Raw genomic sequence first — 25,341 nt, 5'->3', positions numbered from 1 at the left:
CAGATTTTTTTTGTAAACCTCCTGCTTTTTTCCATAAAGTAATTTTCATAATAATCCTAAAAGGAAATATTAGCACAAAGTAAAAAAAAATCAAAATTCCGCAGTTCTATCAACTTAGGAGTCAATAAAAAAGAGCACCACTTAGATTAGTGGTCATTGTAAATGGGAGATTATTATTCTTTTGCAACCCACAGTAATCCACACCAGTAACACTGGAAAAAAATGACAGTCCGAGATCCATACCATACAACCTACTTCATTAGTTAAATCTAAACAATCTTTACATCAAGGGATATAGACAGCTAATTTTCCACAATATCCTAGCTTGGCCATGCCTAGAAATTGCCTTAATGATCCAGACAGTTTCTATGTGTGGTTCATTCACAACGAAAGCACAACGTCGCCAAATTACCATAGAATACAAAAAGATTTACAAATTATTTTTCGACTGTCCACTTGGTGATTAGTATAAATCTTGGGCTCCACATGTCATCTGTACCAGCTGTTCCAACAGACAGGGTGACTGGCTAAATCGACGTGAAGCAGCAATGCCATTTGCAATCCCGATGGTGTGGAGAGAACCGCGAGACTGCTATTTTTGCCACGTCAACAAAAGTGGATTCTCAGATAAAACACAAAATTGTATATCCCAGCCTTGATTCTGGAATAAGGCCTGTTCCCCATGATGATTCATTGGCAGTTCCGGTACTGCCACATCATGGACTTGCTTCTGTAGAAGGTGATTGCGTAATGCGCTGGAGTTGCAGTCAGTTACAATCCCAAATCATCTGATCCTGACTACTTGGCCGATGAAGATTCAGAGACCTTTACACAAGCAGAGCTGAATGATCTCGTTCGTGATCTAAATCTCTCCAAAGACAAAGCAAAACTTTTTGCTTCAAGGCTTAAACAGAAGCACTTGCTTGCAAAGGGTGTACCTGTAACTCACTACAGAAAACAAAATCATAACTTGACAACATTCTTCACTAGTGATGGCTCACTGTGCTACTGTCATGATATAAATGCACTCTTTGACAGTTTGTCACAAGAGCATGTTCCATCTGAATGGCGTATCTTCATTGATTCCTCTAAAAGAAGCTTGAAAGCAATCTTACTGCATAGTGGTAATTCCAAACCAAGTTTACCGATTGCCCATTCTGTTAACCTAAAGGAGTCCTATGACAACATGAAGTTACTACTTGAAGCAATCCAGCAATCCAATCCTAAAGGACATTGGTTTGCTGATGAGAATGCAAGGAGGATTCACAAAATATTGCTGTTTCCTATGCCTGTGGGACAGCTTATTTTACTTCACACTGAAGATCTATTAAGGTTCGCTTAATGGTGCTTATGTTTTAGTACAAAATACATGCACGTACAATATTAACTATAATAGTATTCATAACTCAGGAACTGTACATGTTGAGGAAAAACAGATAACAGATCTGATATCTGCTCAAAAAACTGATTTGGAAATGTTTGCCCAGGGCAAAAAAAGAGCAAAAAGCTGTAACCCCTGCTGTTACAGCTATAGCTGTAAGCCACACTCAGAGTAGCTAAAAACATCAAAAAACACACACTTACCTTGTCACATCGCGTCCCCCGGCATCCTGCCCGACGGATCTCATGCTCAGGCGGCTTTCTCTTCCTCTGATCTTCGGCTATTGCAGTGACGTTCCTTGGGGTTTCCCTGGTGACGTCGGTCCGGACGAGAGGTGCGGTGGAAAGTCAAGTTATTTTGTATTGGATTCAACACAAAATAGTTTTATTGAATCCAATACAAAGAAATCTTTATATATTATATAGAAAATTATATTATATATTTATATTATACATGCTACTGTACAGGTATATTACAGTTTTCAGTATTTTTATTCACCCTTATTTTAGTAGATTTTTTTTTTTTTTTAAACTTTATCATTAAATTTTTTAAACATTGGACATATTTCAGTGAGTTATGCCTAAGAATTATAAGCCTACAATGTAAAATAAATTTCCATGCAAAACAGACAGAATTAAAACGCCAGGGGGGTTAATCACCTAAGAGTTTGACTGTATAAAGCCATTGACAGTTATTTTATTTTTAATAATGTAGTCAAAGTTTATGCATATGTAGTTTAAATTTCCTTACAATTTGCATCATAAAATGTATAATTTTAATAAAATACTGCTCATAAATGTTTGGAATCTAACCTTTAATTGGGTCATTAGCAACATAAGAAAGTGAATAATGGTACAAATCCATTGATCTGATTTCTTTTAGATGGAGATATTTTGCTTCACCAAAGCTTGGAATATCAGACATCCGAGAGCAGCTGGACATGTTTTTCTGGGTACTGATCTCATGGCTAAAATGTCTCTTGCTCTCTGGTCAGAAAATAGCATACGTGCAGTGTGTGTGCAAACTGGTAAAAGAGTAATCTGTGTTGAAGCAGCTTCTCCATTTGGTCTTTTAAAAGGATGTAATATAACTGGTCAAGTAGTTAAAACCAACATTATGGAGTCATTATACTTACATTAACACATTCATACATGATATTGTACTAAAGATTTGTGCTGCATTTAACAGCTGTGTCACCTAATATGCATTTTCCATTACATTAGTCTGTATCTGCTGCATACTTTATACATTCCTTAGCTCCAGGAATTGATACCACACAGAACAATGCTGTGTGTATATATATATATATATATATATATATATATAATGTTGCATTTATATTACCAAAAAATTTAGACATGTTTCAGCTGCCTGTGCTCATAGTTTTGCCATAATTGGCTTAGAATTTTGCATATTAGGGCAGAATTACACACCAAAGTACCCCCATCCAATACCTGTTATGGCTGCATTGTCCTTTATCAATTCATCACAACTGGTGTGAACTTTACCAGGTCTTTCTCTAGGATTGAAGTCTACAGCCATTTTCATTGGTCACATGGGCATGATTTAGTTCCCATGCATGCGCACAGTAGTTACTTCATCATAACTTTTTCAAAAAGTGGACATTACTTCCGCTTCAAGGCAGAGCTGTTTGTCTCTAAATATAATCTATGAAACTGTATCTTAGTTTCTGAAGTTAGAAGAGCTGTTAACATGAAGATGGATCTGATTACCTTGAGATACATACTGGGAGCAAGTACTTACTGTGCAGTGATTTTCATGCAGATATTGCTTACTTAAACTTCATCATTCATAAATTGCGACTTGGCAGGTCCCTTATTGCAAAAGAGACAGGTGATGTCTCTTCTTTAATAAAAATAACCTTACCTGTCTAATCACAATTTTTTAAATTCTACTCACCTGCTCTATTCAATGCAGACTCCACCATCTTCACCTGGTCCTTTTCCAGGTTCCAGGATCAAGCTGGGACATCCGGCATTATACTACTAGCTGTGCATGGGAAGCTCAGTGTACATTGAGAAAAAAATGTCAAACAAGCAAGTAAATGTGTTTTATTTCAGAAGGGACATCAACTGTTCCTTCTGCAATAACAAGCCTACCAGTTCACATTTTTTTCTCAAATAAGATTGATTCTTGTTTAACTCCACTTCTATCCCTGTCATAAATCTGATAACACTGGAACAGTTGTGACATTGGTGCACCCTCCTGGCGGCCTCTTACAAATAGAAAGTCTGATGTAAAGAAATTGCCACTACTAAGGTGTTGCTACTGATCTAGTTTATAATAAATGTGTGCTTTAGCTCATGTTGGGGTTTGCTTTAAACTTGCCTTGGAATAGCAGTAGAACCTTCAGATCAGAATCTTCTACTGTTCTTCTGCTTTCTGGATGAAGTGATGTGTGTGTACTGTAATTGCTTTAGATTACTGATAACTAAGAATAGATAAATTGAATGGACCTTTTATCCTCTGAAGAGTATTAGTAAGAGTATTAATTTATTGGTGGCTCACTGACTGCTCTCACTTCCTACCATGTCTTTGCTTTCCTCCAACATTCATAGTTATTTGATGCTGAGGGCAGAAAGTGACTACACATAACTACCTTATTTTTCTGTATGTTTTTTTCTGAAAAGCAGTTGAACCATTTTTTTTTTTTACGGTGATGTAGTCAAGATGGATATACAGCAATAAATATAGGGCTTTTTTGCTTTTTACACTGCTAGGTGCTGCAGCAAAGTTTAAAATACCCATACTGGAAAGTAGGAACATGGAGAGTCATATCATGTAAAACATATTTAAACCATAAATACTCATTAATTTAAACTAATTGATTTCTTTATTTCATGATAATAGGGTATTAGAACGAAATACAGTTTGTATGTCTGATTATCTTAGCTGACCCCTCAGTTCTGTCTGACCCCATCTGCCCCATCTCTGCCCTTATTGCCTCACTGTCTCTGGCATGGCTAGTCCCTTATGTCCTGACTTGCCCCTCTTCATTATGACTAATCCCCCGCCCATCCTAGGTGACCCACTTATCATTCTGGCTGACCCCTCTCCATCCCACCTGTCCTGCTATGTCTACCTACAACTTACACACTGTCATATATCTGTCTGCCTTTTATTGCTTGTAACATATATATACTGCTAGCACTTACTTTATGTCACTAGAATGTATCTACCCCTAAAATCTGCTAATCACTAAAATTTTCCTGTCACTATAATATGCCTGTTAGAGGGGTATCTGCATATTATTTCAATCTCTCTCTTGTTGATATCTGCCTGCCATAGGTAAAATCTGCATGCCATTATTATTTGCTTGTCATTGGTATTATCTAAATGATATTGACAGCTGTTTGTCATAGATAATAGTTGCATGCCAATGGTAGTACTTGTATGCCAATAATTTCTCCCTGTTGTTGGCAATATTCACAGCAGTGTGGTTTCAGACTCTGTTAGTACTAAAAAAGTGCAAAGTGGAGAATATATTATGGGGGGGGTTCAACAAAATTTGATACATAACTTAGAGAGAAATTATGCATTTCAGGGGCACTGTAGAGATAGCATGGATAGCATGGAGGTCCCTGGAAAGCTGTGGCACTAGTAAGGGTACTAATATTTTAGCACACCATTTGTTACATGTAGCCCTGCCCACATTTTATCTCACCCACTGAAATGTAGTTTACAAGAGTGCCTAAACAGAATTACAAATCATTTGGCAGGGATTTAAGGTGTGGGGCTTTTTGTTGCAGGAATTTTAGGTGTGTTTTACATATGTTACATTGGTTACAATTTATCCCAGTTGCAAACTGCACCAAAGATGCAGGTAACTTTGTCAGTAGCTTTTGGGCAGAACCTGTAATTGAATCCAGGTCAGAATCTTTCTTTATTATTTCCTAAAACAAATCCTTCAATAATCCCGGGATGGAATTGACAATCCTAAGGGCTGGCATTCCACACTGCATACTGCCACTTGGAAGGTGCACATGTGCGACTGCGAGCAACTTGCAAAAGTGTGCCTGGTGCTAGAACACTATCTGTGTTTTAACACCAACACGGAAAAAAGCCAGAAGATGGAACTGTCAAGTGATCTCAGTCTAATAGTAGAAGTATAATCCCAGACAACAGCATTCTTGATCTCTTTAAACCATCTCTTTTCAAATGTTTGAAAATACTCATGAAACTCAAGCAGATTGATATACTAGAATTGGAATAGAATATCCTACATATTCTCCATATTACTGATGTATTATGATATCAATTGATCCCAGGGTCACTAAACCATTCATCAAAAACTAGTGTTTAGAGTTGTGCAAACTAAACAAAATATCATCCGTCTAACAATCCTTCCATATCTCTTTTCACCATCTCTATCATCTCATGCTGCTCCCTAACTTCTTGTTTGAACTTTAGTACATATAAGCAGGTTTAGCTGTACTGGTTTATTCAAACGTTACAATGTACACTGCACACCTTGCAATACCGTGCAGGCATACCAAAAAAAGACTTCTTCTGATTCAAAAAGCAAGACATTTTAAAATAATTGTAAAATATTAATGTATTTTTAAATTATTTTATTGTTTGCTTTTTTGCCCTGTGTAATCATCATCATTTTACCCAAAATTGGAAAGCTTTTTTTGAATTCAACTTAATCTGCAGATAACAGCCTAAATACTACATACTGTTCTGGAAATAGCTAAGAAAAGGTATCACAGTCTATGATATATTTGTAAAGTACATTCTTCCGGTATCCGTGAACTTGCTGGAATGGAATCCCTAAGACATTTTTAGGTATAGGTAGGCTACACATATTTATATTTACTCTTACTTGTCAGTATACATTTCCTTATCAGGAGTTATGGTGAGTACAACTGGTGCATATGTTTTAAATATGGTGTGGAATATGCTAGATTTCTGTCCACTTCCAAAGTACAATGATCACCGGGATAGAATCTTACCGGTTCAATGCATTGTCTAAGTAAAGTCTCTTTGTTACACCTAACCAAAAATTATATTTCCTAAAAAAAGATGTCTCTGTAAAAGAGGAAAGTAAATACTTACCTCTACTGTTGCCGACACTGCTGAATGCTGTTTTTTTCAGAGATATTGTCTGCTCAAGTCTCCTCAGACACCAACAAATTCACTAAATACAAACCCTGCTACTCTCCAGATTTTAGTAAATCCCAGGAGACTATTAATAGTTGGTACAGAAGGAGATCCAAATTGCACATGAGACATACAAAGAGGGAATTCTCCTTAGCATAGTGGAATTCAGAATTAAATTCCCCATCGTTCTAACAATATGAAAAATGAAAGTATGCATTTTCCCACTGCTTCTACACAGCAAGTCATTGATGAGAAGGTTTGAACCAAAAAAAAAAAATGCCAATTCTGCCACGTCCTTTCCATATTTTTAAATAAAGATGGCGGTACAGGAATGGAACCAATGCACATTTTACCTAATTATCCCTGCAAGTACAACAACCAAGAAAAGTAAATGGAATTCTGCATATACCAAACAATATTTCATGTTAAAGAAGTGTCATAAAGGTTTGGATCCATAAACTCATACTATTCCTTTGTATGTGCTACATTAACTTGAGCATCACCAGCAGCAGAATAATGAAAATCAGACATCAGTTGAACAGATTCCATGCACCCCTGAAATCACATACTCCACGTAAGGATTTGTTCCCTTTCCCCAAAGAAAAAAATACTGACTGTGTGAATTGTTACCATGATTGGCAAATTTAGCAACCTGATTATTGGCCCATGTATAGATAGAAAACCATACCCAGGCCTTTGATATTGGTGTAAAATTCAGTATATGACTTCAATATGTGATTGTTTCTATTTCCCTGAAGAAGGACCCATACAGGATCCAGAAGTCTTGCATCTGTCCGCAGCATCCAGGTGAGATTTTTTTGAACTTATGGTGTTAGGCAGTCCAATTTAAAGAAGTGGTTTGGTTTAGGGTCACCATAAACGAACATATATATTGCCTAAAATGATGTGTTTGGAGAGATCTTCCAAAAGCTTCTCAAATTTGTCCACCTTCATCTCCTACTACAATCTTCTTTTTGTCTAAGCTAATGCTCCAGTGTGGTATTTGCTCTATGTAGGTTTCTGCCTCTTTCTTCGTATAGAATGTAAAGGACACCATTTGATTTCATACTGTGAGATCCCTGTATAATATTAGAAGTACTTGCCTTAGCCCCTTGAGTATCTGCACATTATCTCAAAGATATATAAATTTGCAATACTGCTATCGGTGATGGAATGTTTAAACTCTCCAATAGAGAGGCCACCACTGTGTATAAACTTCCAACTAACTATATACAGCAAACAAATATTGACTGTCATAGCAATGAATGATTTGAACATGAATTACAAGATAACTCTCAACATCACACAGACAGAAAAAGGATACTTGGGATGATAATTATCAGATAATTGTAAACCAGGAGCAATGATTAACAGGTCAGTTGTCTACTGGCAGGATTCTTTCATTTGTGCTCAGACTGCTGAAATACTATCTGCTCTTGGTTAAGTAGAAAAACTTGAGTCGCAGAAGCAGATACTTACTGAAGAAAGTTAATGGCATTTAATCCCCTACCAAAAAAATTGGGTATGTGGAGACAGAGCTTTAATATCTTATCTGGGTAGCTGGCAGTTGAAAATTACTGACAACTGCCGAATTAATGATAGCACTTAATGGAGAAAAATAATGCAGTGTTTGGAATTACAAGGACTGAGGTTGGTCTGGTTTATTTTTGGAGACAGATATGAGTTCTTACTTACTTGCTTCTTTAGCTTTATCTGAGTAGGTTGTGGTCAGATCCTCATCTACAGGGTGTTCCACCGGTCCTATCATAGGAATAAGATGCCTCTCAGCTCTGATGTTCTTGGTGGCGTGGGGCAGAAGTAAAGACTCAGGTGAGCCTGCAATGATATTGGATCTTGGATCAGGCTCTTCAGCTGGCAGGAAGCCTTCCACATCTGAGAAGGGGGTTTCAGCTCTGATACCATCAGGCTCATATTTTATTTCTCTTTTGGCCACTCCACTTGTTGGCTGCAAGACTTCTTCTGCTGCACCTCCAGGACCACTTTCATACCCACTCATCTCAGATAGTGATTGCTGCTCCTTTTCTACCTTGCTGCTGCTTCCAGGTGGTGACCTTGGACTCTTCTTTCGCGCCCTGCGGTGCTTCTCTTGGGGTGCTTGTTGCTGGCTTTGATGCTGTTGCACACTTTGAAGGTGACCTGGAGATGCCTTGATTTCAGCGTCGCTATCAGTTTCACCGTAGTAGGCTTCACTATCAGGTGGAGAGGTAATGCTCTCCAGGTGCAGCAGTCGGGGTTGACCAGGTGTGGTAGAGATGGATGGGGATGTACCCCAGGAACTGGGGGGTTCCGGACTTCTGATGGAGTTTGGGCTGCTAGGGGAAGGATACACTCTCTGGGACCGAGGTGTCTGGACTCCAGCTGCTGCCCTGTATGGGTTGCAAAAAAAAAAAAACAAACAGAGTCACATTACATGTAGTCAGTTCTAAGTTGGGAGGAGTGCACAGAAGAGGAGAATTCTCCAGCGTCAGTGCTATGAGATGGATAAAGAGTACAAGAGACAAACAGGCTGTCCTGACTATATACTTATCCTCTTAATACTTCTCCCCGGGGAAAGAATATGTGCCAACATCAGCTTCTAGTAGGGCAGGCTTGTTAATGTAGGAAGAATAGGCTTGTGATGAAAACTACTGACCATTCAGATAATAACAAAATCATCTCTCAAATAATACAATCATTTATTTAGTAAGTGATTACAAATAAATAAAATATAAATGGCAATATTCAGAAAGAACATTACATTTTATTATTTTGGGACCATTACTATATAAAACATTCCTCTAATAAACCTCCAATAAAATTTATGTGATTCTCCTATTGGACAACACTTATTTTATTGCAAACTGGCCTTCAGTTATAGATATTGGTTATAGCAATTTACCAGGTGCTTTAGTTTTTTTTAAACATGGATAAGTGATAGCTGAACCCTGACACCTTCCAAACCTCTTCTATATAGGAATTTGTTAATCAGACAAAAGTGTAATTTTATGTAACTTGTGTGACATTATTTGACTAATAGGACCAAAAAAGCATGACTTTAGTTTAATATGTAAATGCTATCCTTTATTTTCTAACTTACTTTTACAATCATAAAAATGTTTATCCAGAGACATATTAAGCAACAAACATTTTTATTACATCCATTTTTCTACAATTCTGTACAGGTTTATTTTGCATAGTGCTTTTCCGTTTTTATGGGGTCTATATATACCTTATAAACCCAAGAATCGTCAAAGTTTGACTCAAATTTACATTGGATTCAGTTAGGAAATGTGATTCATGCATTTTCTGCTTTAATCTTATGTGAAAAACTTGTGAATTTTGGATAAAAGTTGGGGAAATTTTGGGTACAGGCAAATGTATAAACAGTCTCTTTGTATGCTTCTTTTACTGACAGCAAAATGTGGCTAATTAAAAATAATTTGCAATTTATTTTGCATCCATGCATTGTCATGAAAGCTACAGAAATTAAAAAATAGCAGGATGCTGACTTCCATAGAAGAAGCTCACCACCTGCTGGGGCAACAATGGCATTGCTCACAGACTATATAGCATGTGTAAATAGGTTGTATAATTTGAAAATATATAAGTAAAACACAACATATTGGGAGGTGTGGTATACGATACCATGATATCTATTTTAGATTTACAATACCTAAAAATACTGTTATATATTTGGAAAACTATTTCTCCTTCTGCTAGTCTCGCCCTGAAGAAGTGCAGTCATATACCTGCTGTGAAATCCACATAACATCCACTGGATAAACAATGTATAAATGCAAAATCCCTTCTGCTAGTGTTGTAACTGAACGACAAGTTACAGCACTTGTATTTGTAAGTTGAAAAGTATTGTGATTTTTTAGAACCAGCTCCAGATCCCGCTGTATGGAAAAGAAGGCAGTTTACACGCTTGCTTTTGAGTTGCTCTATGTTTTACTGCATAATGCAACAGCAACATGTGCCTACACAATCACTTAAAATAAGGTATTTGTAGGTAAGTGTTGTTCATTTTATAGTGAGATCAGCCAAAGGGTGCTTCTCTTATGCTTGACTCACTTAGCAGTTTGGGCATGCAGCTTACTCAGCACTGCTGCAAATCAGCCTCCATGAAGTTTTAGCTGATAATTTAAATGTAACACCACCAGGCTACAAGTGGTAAATATGAAATGTTCATTTGCAGTGTTTTATATTTACCTAAATACAATTACACACAAATGTTTAAACTATTATTTTCAGCCCTGAGTGAAATAAAATAAAAACACGTATTAACATCTCTAGTAATAAGTACGGTAGCAGCTGTAAAACTCTGTGTAAAAACTGACAACAGCCACCTAGTAAACAAATGCTTAGGAGAGCAATGTAGTTTCCATCTTTCCAATATTTACTAGCCACATCTGTGATGTATAGTATTCTACAGCAAATAGCTAGCTATAGACATTAAAGTGCAGGTGTACCTTTATAAAAAAAAATATCTGTATGTGTTTCCCCTTTGGTATTACATACAAAGAAACTAAATAAATGAGAACTCATTGGCGCTATAGACAGTACACCTTTTCATTGCCTACTTTATAGAAGAAGGTACCAGTAGATGTGGAGTGACAAAAAAATCCCAAAGCTGCCAATGGTGGAGCACTGGAATGCAAAGATAAGTTTGCAGTAATAGGGTTGTAAATGCTCTCAGCCCTCGGCCCCCAAATAACTCTTCACGAAGGAATCTGCTAGTACTGCCTAGATAACAAGCAATCAACATAAAATCCTTTTTTAAGGTCTGGAGTTGGCCATAAACATAACTCATAATCTACTGAAAATTTTTATTTACAAAAGCACATCATCTACTTTCCAAAAAATGACTTACCATGGCTAGGCAAACACACTGGCATAGCTTTAATGTTCTTGATTACTATTACGGTTGGCTGCATACTGTCGCAGTTCTCTGTTTGTATTTGCATATTATCATGATGTCCTACTTGTTGCCACATATTGTCATGATTCCCTGTCTGTTTCCCAAATATCCACATATTGTCCCAATTGCCCATTACTCACCCACATATTGTCACAATTGCCCTTCTGTTTCTATTTAAAGCCTAAACCATATATGTATGCTAAGCCCATAAGATCACTATTATTGCCTCGTTTTGCCATTCACATGGGTATACTGCATTTACAACATTCAGATAATGAAATTCTTTGATGACTTTATTTTTTTTCATGTCTAATAATAACACTCTAATCATGTCTAATATTAACACATCTCAGAATGAACTACAGGAATTCTGTTGGGCAGCTAAGTAGAAAGTACTCCTTAGAACATACAAAGAATATCCATGAGCAGTGATTTACCAGTCCTTCATTCAGAAGTTTTCTTCTTGTTTTTTATCCTACATTTTGCAATGCTGTTTTTGAATATATATGTTGAAAGTTATTTTTAACAACAGTAACAACAAACTTCTATAGACTACAAACTACGAGGCCCCTTTTCAAACCCTGCTTCTGAAATTGTATGTTTTTCAATGTTTTTGAGATAAATGTAATTCAACTTGGGGCTAACTAATCTTATCAAGAATAGTTAGCCTCTTGGTATTGAATTCCTGTTACAGTATATAGTAGATATATACAGTATGTACATTAAGGTAGCCAAAGTTACTCATTATTACATTTTGCATTTTGCTTTACAGCCCTACACATTTTGTGCTTTACTCTTCTCTTAATGGGACAACATTTTGAAAGTAATATGCCTAATGTGTGACTGATGAAGTAGATGGGTAGTTGGGTCTCAACAAGTTTGTGCCATCCAATAATAGTTTTTTTAACAAGTTTGTGCCCATCCAATATTAGTTTTTTTAACAACAAGTTTGTGCCCATCCAATAATAGTTTATAATAATAATAGAAATACACTCTTACTGGAAATAAATTGGACACAATAAAATATGGACTGCAATATAGTATATGCCACTAAAATGTTGGAAGTAGGTCCTTGAAGTCATACTGTTTCTGCAGGTCTGCATAGTGCATTTCTTACTTGGGTAAAGAATACACACGCATTTGGATATCCACATGGTTTAGGAGAAAATGTAACTCATCAGACCAGTTATTTTCTTCCATTAGTTTATAGCCCAATTGTGATGCTTATGTGCCCACTGTAGTCATTTTCAGCAAAAGACAGAGGTCAGCAAGAACACCCTGACTTTTTCTGCTGCCAAACATCAATCTGTGATGTAATGTGTATTTTGACAGCAAAGAGTCAGCAACACGTATTTCAGCTATTTGTGCTACTATAGTTTTTCTGTGAAATCAGACCAAATTGGCTACCCTTACCAATGTGCATCAGGGAGCTATACCAGGAAGTGGATGTGTCGTTGTAAAGCTAAATAAATACAAGAATTCACTCACACAATTTGGATTTATGGCTTACTGGCTCTTCAAAGGATTTTAAATAAACATCTCAAAATCTAATATATGCAGTCATGAATTAAGTACTTAATGCCAAGGCAAGTTATAGGCAGCTTAGGTCTAAAATGATGGTGGACCATTTATTTAGACTTATAGGTATGATATTTTCCTTTTTTATATGAGTTATTTAACTAACAGAAGAATTTATTTTAACCAAAAATGTTTATTATGTTTTTCAGGTCCTATCTGTTTTATTGATCACTAGTACCAAATTGGTCTTGTTTACCATTTTTGTTCGATAGAGGACTCCTGTCCTCTATCGACATAATGTTTTATTATAGTTTGCCCTTTTTACATCAAGTCATAGCTATAACCACTGGTATAGATAATATTTAGGATAACACCGATACTTTTCTGTATACCTTTTCAGATATGTTCCCAAAGCTACTGACTGATTCCAGGCAGCTGTTTGAAAGACATTAGCTCCCAGCCAACAAGCAACTTACATGTGAGCTGTCAAGAGAAGCAGTTAATGCCATGTGAAAATCAATAGTGCACTGCTGTGAGTGATGCTATTTCTCCCCAACAGGTGGAGAGAGTCCTTCATGATGGGATTAGGTAAGGTGGGTGAGGGGATTGCTATTTTCAGACATGTTAAGCTGTTGACTTTGCTGCTATAATAAACTATTATGTCTCCTGCTTGTTCTGTTCAGTTGTATACTACAGAAAAAAAAGGTCCGCAGGTCAGATTTCAGACGTTTACTGATTTAATGCAGATTACAGCTTCCTATGCTGACTCTCATTTCCACACTTGTCATCATTAAACTCTGACTGTCTCTAAGTCTTTATTCTTCACATCATAGTTACTGTTCCTCATCCATGTCATCATTACGTTGTAAAACGATCTGAAAGATAACTATCTGTGATTAACTGATCATAGTTAAGTTTTGAAGCTAGATAGAACATCTAAATGATCAGTGCTTCTGAATCACACTGTTTTAGAAAGCTTGATGCCATTTAGTTCTTTAAGAAGGTGTTTCCTGAACAGTTGCATAAGATGTGATAACTGCACTCTAATTATTTGTATTAAAAAACTTGACACTTGTAGGAAGTCACAAGTCTGTTACAATACATCTATAGACTAAAAATCTACTAACGCGTTTCGCCCATCCCATGAGCTTAATCAGAGTTTAGGGCTATATAATGAAACCTGTGATGTTTACAGTTTGGATATGTATTGTATACAGACTTGTGACTTTTTACATGGGTCAATTTTTTTTCTAAATTTTCTAATTTTGTCAAATCTCACACCCGTAGTGTGGCAATCACATCAGGGGATTTAATGTTACTGTGCACAAAACAGAACAACTTAGTTTGCCCTAAACTTTCCCTTACATCACTGTTCTTTATATTCTTGCACAAGTACCATTACCAGTTTACATTTTGTTGGGAAAAACACAGATATATAAACTATTCCATTCTATTTACTAATTGATCTATCTCTGCATATGTTAGGTTATTTCTGGTGGGATTTAAAGACCAGTTTAGTAAACACTAAAGAGTACAGAACAGGTTTTCAACAGGTTTGCCCTTCCAGCAGCACATACCTTTCCTTACTTACTTGCTTCTCTATCCAGCTGCTAGAAGTAAAGAAAATACCTGATACATCTGGAAATGGAGGAGCATGTGATTTACCTATCTTCCACTATGTGACAATATGGTTTACGGTAAGTGGGCCAGGACTAAAAGCACTAACGTGCCTATATTGCTTAACCAGGTATTCCTTGCTACATTTAAGCTGAACTAAGTTACAGGTAAGTAAACTAAAATCAACTAAGTATTACTGGAGAAGCCATTCAAATTAACCTTAATTTGAATGGCTATTTGAAAGGCAACCCCTATTTAATGTACAGCACTACATAATATGTTGGCGCTATTTAAATACTGTTTATAAATAATATTATTATTACTCACAGAACAGTTCATATAAGAATTATATAAGTCCTTATCTACAAGCTCTGGAATAGAGACTTCAGTTACTAAAACCAAAGATCAGCATGACAACCAGACAACTAGTTTTTTTAGAATGAGGAGTGGGCATTGGCTGCCTTTATGTTTCAGTCAAGAAAGGATTAGTTTCGGAATTTATTATGTAGGTGTTGTAGATATGGTCGATGAGGTGTAGAAAATGTTGACATGTACGCAAATTTAATGCAAATTGCACTACCTTAACAATTAAAAGCATTAATAATTTGCTAATTTTTAAGTGAGTGGAATTTGTATGTTTGCTGTTAACTGATCATTTTATATGGTATCATCATGGCTTGCAAAGACATTTGGTGCGCACAAACAGGTTTTATATACCTTTTGGCATTCAAACAATGCATTTTTGTACTTGGAGTTGATCTTGGAGCCAAATAAAAAGATTTTTACCGTTTAACGCGGATGTGTAGACTGCCTCCTGATGAGTCTATCATTTGCATTGCCTCTGCGTGTGATAGTCCTACACATGGTTTCCCATTAATGGAGACCAGTTCATCATTTTCTCTTAGGCCACCTCGGCATGCCTTGCTGCGCTTGCGTACCTACAAAATAAATATAGGAAAATATGATCACATGAGAGCGATGAATGATCAGCGAAAGCCAGTTAGGTGCTTTGGTGTTCTTTTGTGTCATTTTATAATGAATAGAGAGTTATAATAGCATATAACTATTTATTCTTAATACTTTGAGATAAATTGAATGTAGAGTTTAATACTTTTTTCAGCTTCTTATCTGTATTCCCACTATCGCTCCCTGCTTGTTCTGCCTCCAATGTTTTACCAGGGCAGCAATTGAAGGGAAATGTGCCCAACAGGACACACAGACATTGAAACATTGATAAAAATCCCTTATTTTACCAAAATAAATGATTCTCAATTGAGAACCAATGAGATTTGAAAATTATCTGCCTAAAAAAAGTTCCATGTAAATTGAGTCAAATGTCATTTATTATAATTCAGTGTTTTTACATATATGGCTTAATTCACAAAACTAACACACCAGGACACAGAACACTTACAGGGCCATTGTTTAAAGCTAAATCCAATAAAAATTAAAAATTTGCCTTGCACTGTTAAAAAAGATTATTATGTTAGTTTTTTTAATTGATCCCATAAAAGTTTGTGGACACCTGACCACCATATTTGAGCTTGTTGTTGGATATCCTGTTCCAAAACCATGGGCATTTGTTTCTCATGTGTTTAAAAATGTCCTGGCTGATCCTGTTGTTTAGGCACTTCCTTTTATAGGCTAACAACACTTTGGACCTAATTTTTTTTAAAGCTCCATCATGGGAGAACTTGGTGATCCAGCAAACCTGGAATGGAAAAAAAAAAACATTTGGCAAATGTATTAAATCCTGGGCTAGATTTATTCCAGGTTTGTTGAATCACCTGGGTTCTACCATAACAGTCTACTTTCTCAAGTCTTGGCAAACTTTAATAAATCAGACCTTTAGTCCCCAAATGCACTCTTGCATTTTCACCATATCACAGGGGTTTTCAGTGAGGACTACACGTGGTCAAAGGATGAGGTTGAGGACAACAAAGTATGAAAAGTACTTGTATATTGTCTATTTGTAAAGCAGTGGATCAGAAAATCACTAAAATGTTTCCTGGTGGGTAATCACTTTCTGCCATTGAAATACATACACCTGGGGGATTCTCCACCAGGGAATGTGCAAGTGAATGTCAGTTTAACTACTTTGTCAATAGACCCTGTACGTAATTTTTGTCAGGTTTACATCAACTTTAATCTAGATAGTGTCAAACATGTGACATGCAAAAAAAGTGTATTACTTCTTTAAAAAAGCCTTCTCAGACTAAGTGCTATCATTCACTGTATAAAAGCACAAAAATTTATCCTGTGCCTATCTTTTCCAATGCACCGCATGGATCACATCCATTGAAGTGTATAAAATACACGTGCTGAGGCAAGGTGTGTTGGGGTTGTGATAACATACAAAAATGCATCAGTGTGTAACGTCCCTAAATGATCATTGCTAGTACAACCATTGCCAGGCAGCATGAAATACCAACCATTTAACAATTTTATACCACCTATCAGTGTCAAATTACTACTATGAAAAAAGACCTAATCATCAATTTCTTACTATGATATTAGAAATGAGTATTTGATTCTTTATACTCTGCTGATTTGAATCCTATTTTTAAAATAATAATACAAAAATAATGCATCTATACAGGGTCAGGGTACGGATGTTAAATATAAAGTGTTGCCTTCCACTTTCAGACACCTATACAGAATATTTATGCCCTGTAAACTCTACAAATATCCATTGGGCTTTACCTGAAAAATATTTAAGTGAACACAGGCTCAAGTTAAATAATTTCTTTTGTAATTAATCCCCCACATGTATGATGCTACATTTGACCTGATAAGCTTGTAATGTATGCACTAAAGGGTATCCCGATTTCCTGTTCCAGAACGCTGCCTCACATACCAAGTGCATTACAGAAGCTTCCAGACTGAGAATAGAAACTATAATCTGTAAACAAGGTTGATTGATTAAGACATAATATAAGAAATATAATGAAGCAACACATCCAAATGTGTAATATATTGCAAATTCAGAAGAGGATCAACAAGTGCTTAATGAAGAATACCAGAATACATTTAGTATGTTTGTTCAGGGACACATGCAAACAGATAAAGAATGAAGTACATGAATAACACAGAGACAGTACATATAGACAAAGTATATACATATACATATATATATATATATATATATATATATATGTACATATATATATATAATGTTGAGAGAATTATAAAAACAGAAAATACCTACTTAACATCAACCGTCAGTCAGCACAATTGATTTATACTTTGCCTTTGTGTACCGAGATACATATTATGTTGTACTCGCCTATTTTTTCATATGTGCCTTATAAAACATGAAAGAATGCTAATTTCCTTTGCTAGTAATATGTTGATTTTCCTAAATTGTATTGTATTATGCATTAGGGTGTGCTGTTCTTTCATTTTACTTATTTTATTTAAAGGGTTTTGGGATGACACCTCATTGCATGAAGGCACCCCATGTTCTTTGTGTATGAATAGTGTTGGCTTTTGGTGTGCATCTAAAAAATGATTTATTAACGCATGGTCAATTTAAAAACTAATAGTAGTAAACATAAAATAGTAGTAAACATGCTGTTAAAGCAGTGTGTTTATTGAAGGTGTCATATACTTATTACCTTCAAGAATCCAAACAGAAGTTTGGACTTAGTAACATGGGAGTATTAATGTGTCATTCTTTAACCCTTTCTGACACTTGTAGTCCCACAACTACTCCTACCTTGTTACAGTAGCAATTTTGCAGGGAGCCTGCCTAGCTGCCAACCTTCCCAACAAAGGACAGTGAAAAGATTAGGAATTAGGGGAGATCATATGCCACCCTTCTGGTATTCCCGGAAGCCAAGCAAATATTTGTTGTAGGGACACTTCAAAATCCAATTCCAGTCCAAAACATTTTTGGGGGATTAAAGCCTTAACCAGAAGGCTAAAACCTAAATGTTAAGTAAGGGAGGAAAGGATTAAAGACCTAGAGGTGATGTTATAGAGAAAAAGCTTCCCTTTTCCGGCACTAAAGTTTTACCGCCATAGGGATATCCCCCCCGGTCCTCAGAGAAATTTCCTTCCGTGAAACCGGTCCCTGGGGCCAAAAAGGTTGGGGACCGCTGGTCTAAAGGATAAATTCTTCTGAGCCATTGATCAGAATCTTTGGACTTCTGCATGTTCCCTTTGTGACCACACTGTCTTTAAGTTCTGGCATTTCTTATTACAGTGGTCGCCAACCGGTGCTCCGCAAGAAGATTTTGGGGGTTCGCGGCTCTGGTCAGTGCACCCCCGAGAAGAGTCAGGAGAAGGACCCCGCACTGGCCAGAGCCGCGGACCACGTACCCTTAGCAAATTCCTTGCTCAGCAAAGTGGGCGGACTGTGTTTCACAGCACAACCCGCCCACTCTCCCGTCACAGGTTCAGATCCACGATGGCAGAATGGGTGGTTTTATGACGTCACTATCGGGGAGGTTCCTCCCCTTTGATTGACAACTGGCTCCCCGCACAAGCACGGTCAGAAGACGGTAAATTTAGTGGTCCGCGGGACCAAAAAGGTTGGCAACTGCTGTTGTAATAGACATTCCATGTATAGGAGAAGAATAAGAAGGCTACCCACATTTTTAAGCTATGACTAAATGTGCACAGACGAAACTACAAAACAAACTGAAACTTTAACTCTTCCACTCTATGCGAAACTATGAAAAGTTGTCTGGAATTTGGTTTAAGAGGCTAGGTTGGTCAAAAAGTTTAGAACAAAAGTGGATTAAACTATCCAGTGTTTTTTACATTCAAATTACTGAAAATGGTCCAGAATGAGTGAGGCTTTTATATGTAGCATCAAAATGACTTGAAATGTACCCTGATGTAAGATCATTAATGTTAGACTTCAGTGGATAGTTACTAAAGTATTATTTTTCGTTGGACTTAGCCCTTAATGTGTAGTTCTGTGTTTTAAAGCCAAGGGCTATGTGTGTTAAAAAAACTTCACATAATCTCAATGAGATCCATTGTTGCTAAGATATGCAATGAAGCAAATGTGTTTTTATGGGCCAATATATAGGAATTCCTTTTGTAAAGTAAAAAGAGTGACTGTTAGAAAGGGCACAGATGATGACAGTCATATACTGCTAACTTCTTCTCAGCTATGTAGAGAGAGCTGTGAATAGAACTCATTCTGGGCACACTTTGGAAGCTAAAAATATAACAGCGGCTCTCCAGCTGTCTGGACATTCCTGAAAAGAGATTTAAAAAGATTCTGGGGATCAGACTAAATTACATGACAGGTTTTCAATTTGGGAAACAGTAACCTTATGCATTGTGGAGTGAAAAGCAACTGCATATCCAACAATAAAAACAACTCAAACTACAAAGCCCAACTTGGTTCAACTTGTAATTAAATAAAACTGAATGTATACTAAAGGTAATATAAATATATATATATATATATATATATATAAGTCGCTGGTTATTCTGCTACAATTTAAACATTACAAAGTATATAAAAACTGATGCATTTCACAATAGTTGGGTGCTTAATCAAGAAGAAATGACTCAAGTCAGGTTTATAAAACTTAAAAACTTCACCCCCTGAGCTGATGATCACTGATTTGCTGCAAGCTGGTAGTGGTTCCAAACCATGTACTTCAAATGTCAAAGGTTTTGGCATATCATTTGGAAACTCTCCATATGCAATTAAATGCACACTGCTGCCACCTTTAGGTCAAATGGTAAAATACAAAGGTGCCTACTGGTCTGATCTCTGCACTGAAATCATGACTTTATGTTCCTTTATGTTCCTTTATGTCTTGTTATAGAATTTTTGTGGAAATATTTCAGTTGCTTGCTTTGGTTGCTAGACCTTGACTTGATTTTCTACCTTTATAATTTTTAATATTGTTTTTTATGTAAGCCAAATATCAATCTCAAGCTCTTAATCTTCTTATATTTTTCCTTAAAGTGTCATTACCTTAAAATGTGAAACATACGCATGATGTAAAAGACAAAATTGAGAACCCAAATACCAAACTTTTTGCTCTTGCAGAAGTACAGTTAACAAACAGGTACAGGTAACAAAGCCTTTGCATATCCACATGAACTTTCAAGACACTTTTCATTTGATTCATATACATATAAACTAATTTTTCAATTAAAAAAAAAATATTTAAATATTAAAACCTAAAAGATATACAAATTAAACAAATTAAGTCTCTATTTTAACATGTTTCACAGACTCTGTGCTCTGATGATGCTCTGCGCTCCAATCTGAAACCTATTAAAGAGAAACTAAAATAAAAAAATAAAAACTTACCTTTAATCCCGCAAGGCAGTCTGATCCCTCCGGGGGTGTCTTGCATCTGGTCGCGCATTGTCCCGGCATCCGTCCCAGGGCCAGCGCTCCGGACGCCGCCATCTTCAGCTCCTCTTCCGGGTTCTTCATCCTACGTCACCCGACCCAGGGGCGAGATCGGGTGACGTAGGATGGAAAAAATTGCCAATCTCACTGAGCATGCGTGGGATCAGCAAATTTTTTTTTTTCCCACCGAAAGGATCCTTCTGCACATGCCCGAGATGCTTGGTATTAAAGTTCTCCATAACTAGAGAAGATACACTTTCATCAGCAAAGCTGGGTGATCCAGCAGACCTGGAATGGGTTTCTTAAAAGTAATTAGCTATTTGTTAGCAAAAGTTTTCAATCCTGGACCAGATCCATTCAATCTTTGCTGGATCACCCAGCTTCACTGATGAAAGTGTATCTTCTCCAGTCTTGGAGAGCTTTGATAAATCATGGCCAATGTCTCCAAAGTGGGGTATATGCACAGGAACCAGTGTCCCTAATATAATGACTTGTAAAAAAGCAAAATAAATAAATGCAAACTACCGATGTCCAATATGACCCTGTGAATGACAGACTTGCATAGCTTCAATACCAAGTTGTCTCTGGATATTTTAACATGCAGTAGTCATCCTGATTTGATAAAATGTACATCCTGTATTTATGTCGACATATTACACATAAAACACTTTTTAGTGTCAGTTTGTTACTTAACAGATTTGGAACATGTCATGAACAAAGTAAGAAAAATGTTTATATCACTGTCACATTCTCTTATCACCTGCTAGCTGTATGGAAGTGTGTGCTGAAAAAAGTTTGTGCCGAAAATAACTTAGCATTCTCAAGAAGGAAATGCCTTAAAAGGTATATATACTGCTAACACATACTCCTAACAAGTGCACGGTTACATATAGGAGACTGAACAGCTTAGTACTCTGGTATATAAAAATACCATGTTTGTTTTAGGAACTCTGGGACTTCAGGTCCATGTGCTTCAATGACTGATCTTGTATTCCCCCCCCTGTAGTTATTTGCAGCCAACTTCTAACGGGTGGGTTTGCTAAGTCCCTCTCATGGCTCTGTTCTCTGCACAGCATAAGTGATGACATCACAGCCACAATTACAAGGTGATATCTGAGTTGCAAAGGCATTTAATGCACATAAAGTGTATAGTTTTGGGCTATTGGGAGAAGTAGTTCATGTTTTCTTGTCTGTAGTTCAGTTCTAAAACTAAACTCCAGGCATAATACTAAATACATAGAATAAATAAATATATTTGGAACATTTTACCTGAAAGAGCTAAATTTCTGCTCAGAAAGGAGATCTAATGGTGGAGAATAAATATTTCTCTAGTGCAGTTAAGTAATATAATTAGGCTATGCCCTTGCCCTTCATATGTTATTGTGAATGTGAAGCAGCAGACAATAGAGAATTTGTCTTTTTGTTACTTTATCATAGAGTCTCGTAAAGTCAAAATAAGGTGAAATGCGTTAGCTGGAGAAGGAAGGCTGCTGAGAGGATTTTAAATGAACACAGATTATAGTGCTGTTATAGCACAAAGTGTAACTGTTTTTTTTATATTCTAAGTCTATAAAAGTTACTGCACTATAGTTCCTTTTTAATTTATATTTGTAGCTTAGATAACTTTATAAATTGGGATGGAGTCTGATATCTGAATAAATAGTGCCAGCACCTTCAAAACCAAGGAATCTAACAAGGCAGGCAACATAATAAGGTGAGGTTCCATCTAAATTGCTTTTTCCACCAGGAGGAGGAGAACCATTATTAAAAGTCGATTGGATCAACCATATGTTGCATGCTAAAGAACCTGGATTCTTTACAAATAGATATTATGAAATGATGATTTTCTGTGGATTTTCACAAACTTGACACTACTACGTCATTATTTGTTGCATTTATTGTTCACATATTCCATTTTTATGTAATGTCATAATTGCTTGATGTATTTAGATTAAAGGAATTGGTTTTTTGTTTTTTGTTTTTTACTATATTTTGTTTCATTATCAGGGCATTGGCCAGTACACATTAGAAGGGAGCACAGTAGGACGTACAGCTATCTTTGTAAAACGAATGACTGTTATTACTATTAATAACAACCATATATTTAAAATGTTTTATATTATTATTAATATAATCCAAAGTATAAAATCAATATGGAAACAAGCTAACTTTTTTACACATGTTGAAGTATTAGTACCTTCTTGTTGGTAATGTCTTCTGTCATTACACAGCCTTCATTGAGAAAAGCCCACGTGGTCTGCAAAGCCCCTGATGACAGCTGCCAGCCTCTACAGATTAATAGGATTTTTGATTTCACTGTTAAAGCTCCTTAAATTGCCACCAGGTGTTAATCCATCTTTTAAGTCCCTAATCACCTGCCCCAGCTACCTCAGATGTTTACAGTTTCAGTAAAACTGAATTCAAAATCTAACAGCTAGATGTCATTTCCCATTGGCAAATTATCATATTGTTAGTCATGTGGTTGATATTCTCAGCTGCCATTGCTGCAAATAATCAGCATTTTGGAAAATACCATTTTTTATAGAATGAATAATCTGAGCCAAATCTAATCTATATAAGTTATAATAAATAAAAAAGAAGAATCAAAACTGTACAATGCTAATAATAGGTTAAAGTATTTCTTACTTTTAAAATTGTTTTGATGGATTACTTTTTTCTTAAATAATCTTTTGTGTATTATTGTTGGCTACCAGTAGATGGTGCCAGGTCCTCATGTACAGTGTGTAACAGACTCATTGGGCCTGATTTATTAAAGCTCTCAAGGCTGGAGAGGATATGCTTATATCAGTAAAGCTGTGTGATCCAGCAAACCTGGATTGGCCTTTTTTAAAAGTCATTTACTATTTGTTAGCAAATGTTTTCAATCCTGGTCCAGATCCATTTCAGGTTTTCTGGATCACCCAACTTCACTGAAAGTGTATTCTCTCCAGCCTTGGAGCACTTTAATAAATCAGGCCCATTGTCTCTGATGGCAAGTATTTGTTACAAAATTTGCATGAGTACACAGCACCATCTACTGGTACAACTTGAATATAAACCTTCTTGGCAGGATCACCAGCTAATAAGTTAATGAAAGCTGCATTTTTTAAAAAAAGGTTTAAAATAACTATTGAAGTTACATTGGTTTGAGTTACATGATCTTTTACTAATATGTTGATTGGTAGATTAGATCATGATACTTCCAATGTTGGCTGTGGTTACTAGAGACTAGTGGTATATCTCGTATTCTTGGTCACTGACTTTTCTTCTTACTATGTCACATATTAAAGCTCAGCTTGTACTATTTTTTACTCCCCTGCTCACTAAAAAAAAATCCATTTTGCTGCAATAATGACCTTTAACGTGGAACCTCGCCCCGCAGTACTTCTTTGTCACCACAAGATGTCCTTGGTCTTTTGAATTAAATGGGGAAGAAAGGGTGGTATTCTGCCAAAGGGCTAAACTAAGTTAGGCTACAGGAAATAAAGCTTGCCTTTTCAACAAGAAATGTAGATGTAATGAGTGAAAAGACACTGGACCACATCCGCACACCAATTGGAAACATGACACTGATTACTTTGCACGTGACAGTGTGTAATTCTAACAATCAAGCATAGCAATGCCTGTATAAAATATGATCAAGTGATCCCTTCCATGTTATAACAAATTTGGGGGTGGAAGGGACACAGCATGCCAAGCCACAGTAAATGGTTTAAGGTCATGTTTTGAAAAACATAGGTTCCACTGCATTTTTGTACACGAATGGCATTGCGCTTTTTTTTTTTTTTTCGTGACAGCATGCTCTTACTATACACTGCATGACGCTGCTTTTATTCATGACGCTGCCTTATTCTTGGACTGGGCAATGCAGGCTAATGCTGTTGGTGTAAACAAGGCCATAGCTGAACTTTAGGCAGATAATAAACTACTTCCAATATACCAATATATATATATTTATATATATATATTGGTATATATATATATATATATATATAAACAAATAAATAAATATATATATTTATGAGAAAAAAAATGTAAACAGGCAGATCCTTTATTGCAAAAGGGACAGGCAATAAGCTTTCTGCAAAAAATAGAATATTATCTGCCTCAATTAACCTTATCATGCCAATGTATCCTGGTATGTTCCGTGCCAGCAATGAAGGAACACCTGTACACATGCTGTGGAGTTACATCCCAGGCTGGCCAGTCAAGATGGCCAAAGATACGGAACCTGAAAGAAGACCGGGTAATAATGGTGGCACCCGTTAGAGAGTGAGGACAGGTAAGTGTTAATAAAATATTTTAAATCAGGCAAGGCAGAGGTATTTTATTGCAGAAAGGACATCGCCTGTCTGTTCCACAATAAAGGATCTCCACACTTAACGATTACGTTATGTTCTGCTTTAAGAAAGATAACATGTTTTGTTTTGTTTTTTTCTGAATTTG

General features: G+C 36.3%; 1 protein-coding gene across 1 annotated transcript in view; it reads right to left on the bottom strand.

Moving 5' to 3' along the window:
- SYNPO2L (synaptopodin 2 like) overlaps positions 1-25,341 on the bottom strand; it is a 53,667-nt gene that overhangs the window by 17,852 nt on the left and 10,474 nt on the right. The window contains exons 2-3 of the mRNA XM_072424116.1: positions 15,348-15,499; positions 8,201-8,892 (exon numbers count right to left, since the gene is read on the bottom strand). Of these exons, the coding sequence (XP_072280217.1) occupies positions 8,201-8,892; positions 15,348-15,499 (844 nt within the window). The remainder of the gene's footprint in view (positions 1-8,200; positions 8,893-15,347; positions 15,500-25,341) is intronic.

This window comes from Pyxicephalus adspersus, chromosome 10 (genome assembly GCF_032062135.1).
Source record: "Pyxicephalus adspersus chromosome 10, UCB_Pads_2.0, whole genome shotgun sequence".
Classification (NCBI taxonomy): domain Eukaryota; kingdom Metazoa; phylum Chordata; class Amphibia; order Anura; family Pyxicephalidae; genus Pyxicephalus; species Pyxicephalus adspersus.
Note: the sequence above shows the minus strand (reverse complement) of the source record. Positions and strands in the feature narration are given on the sequence as shown.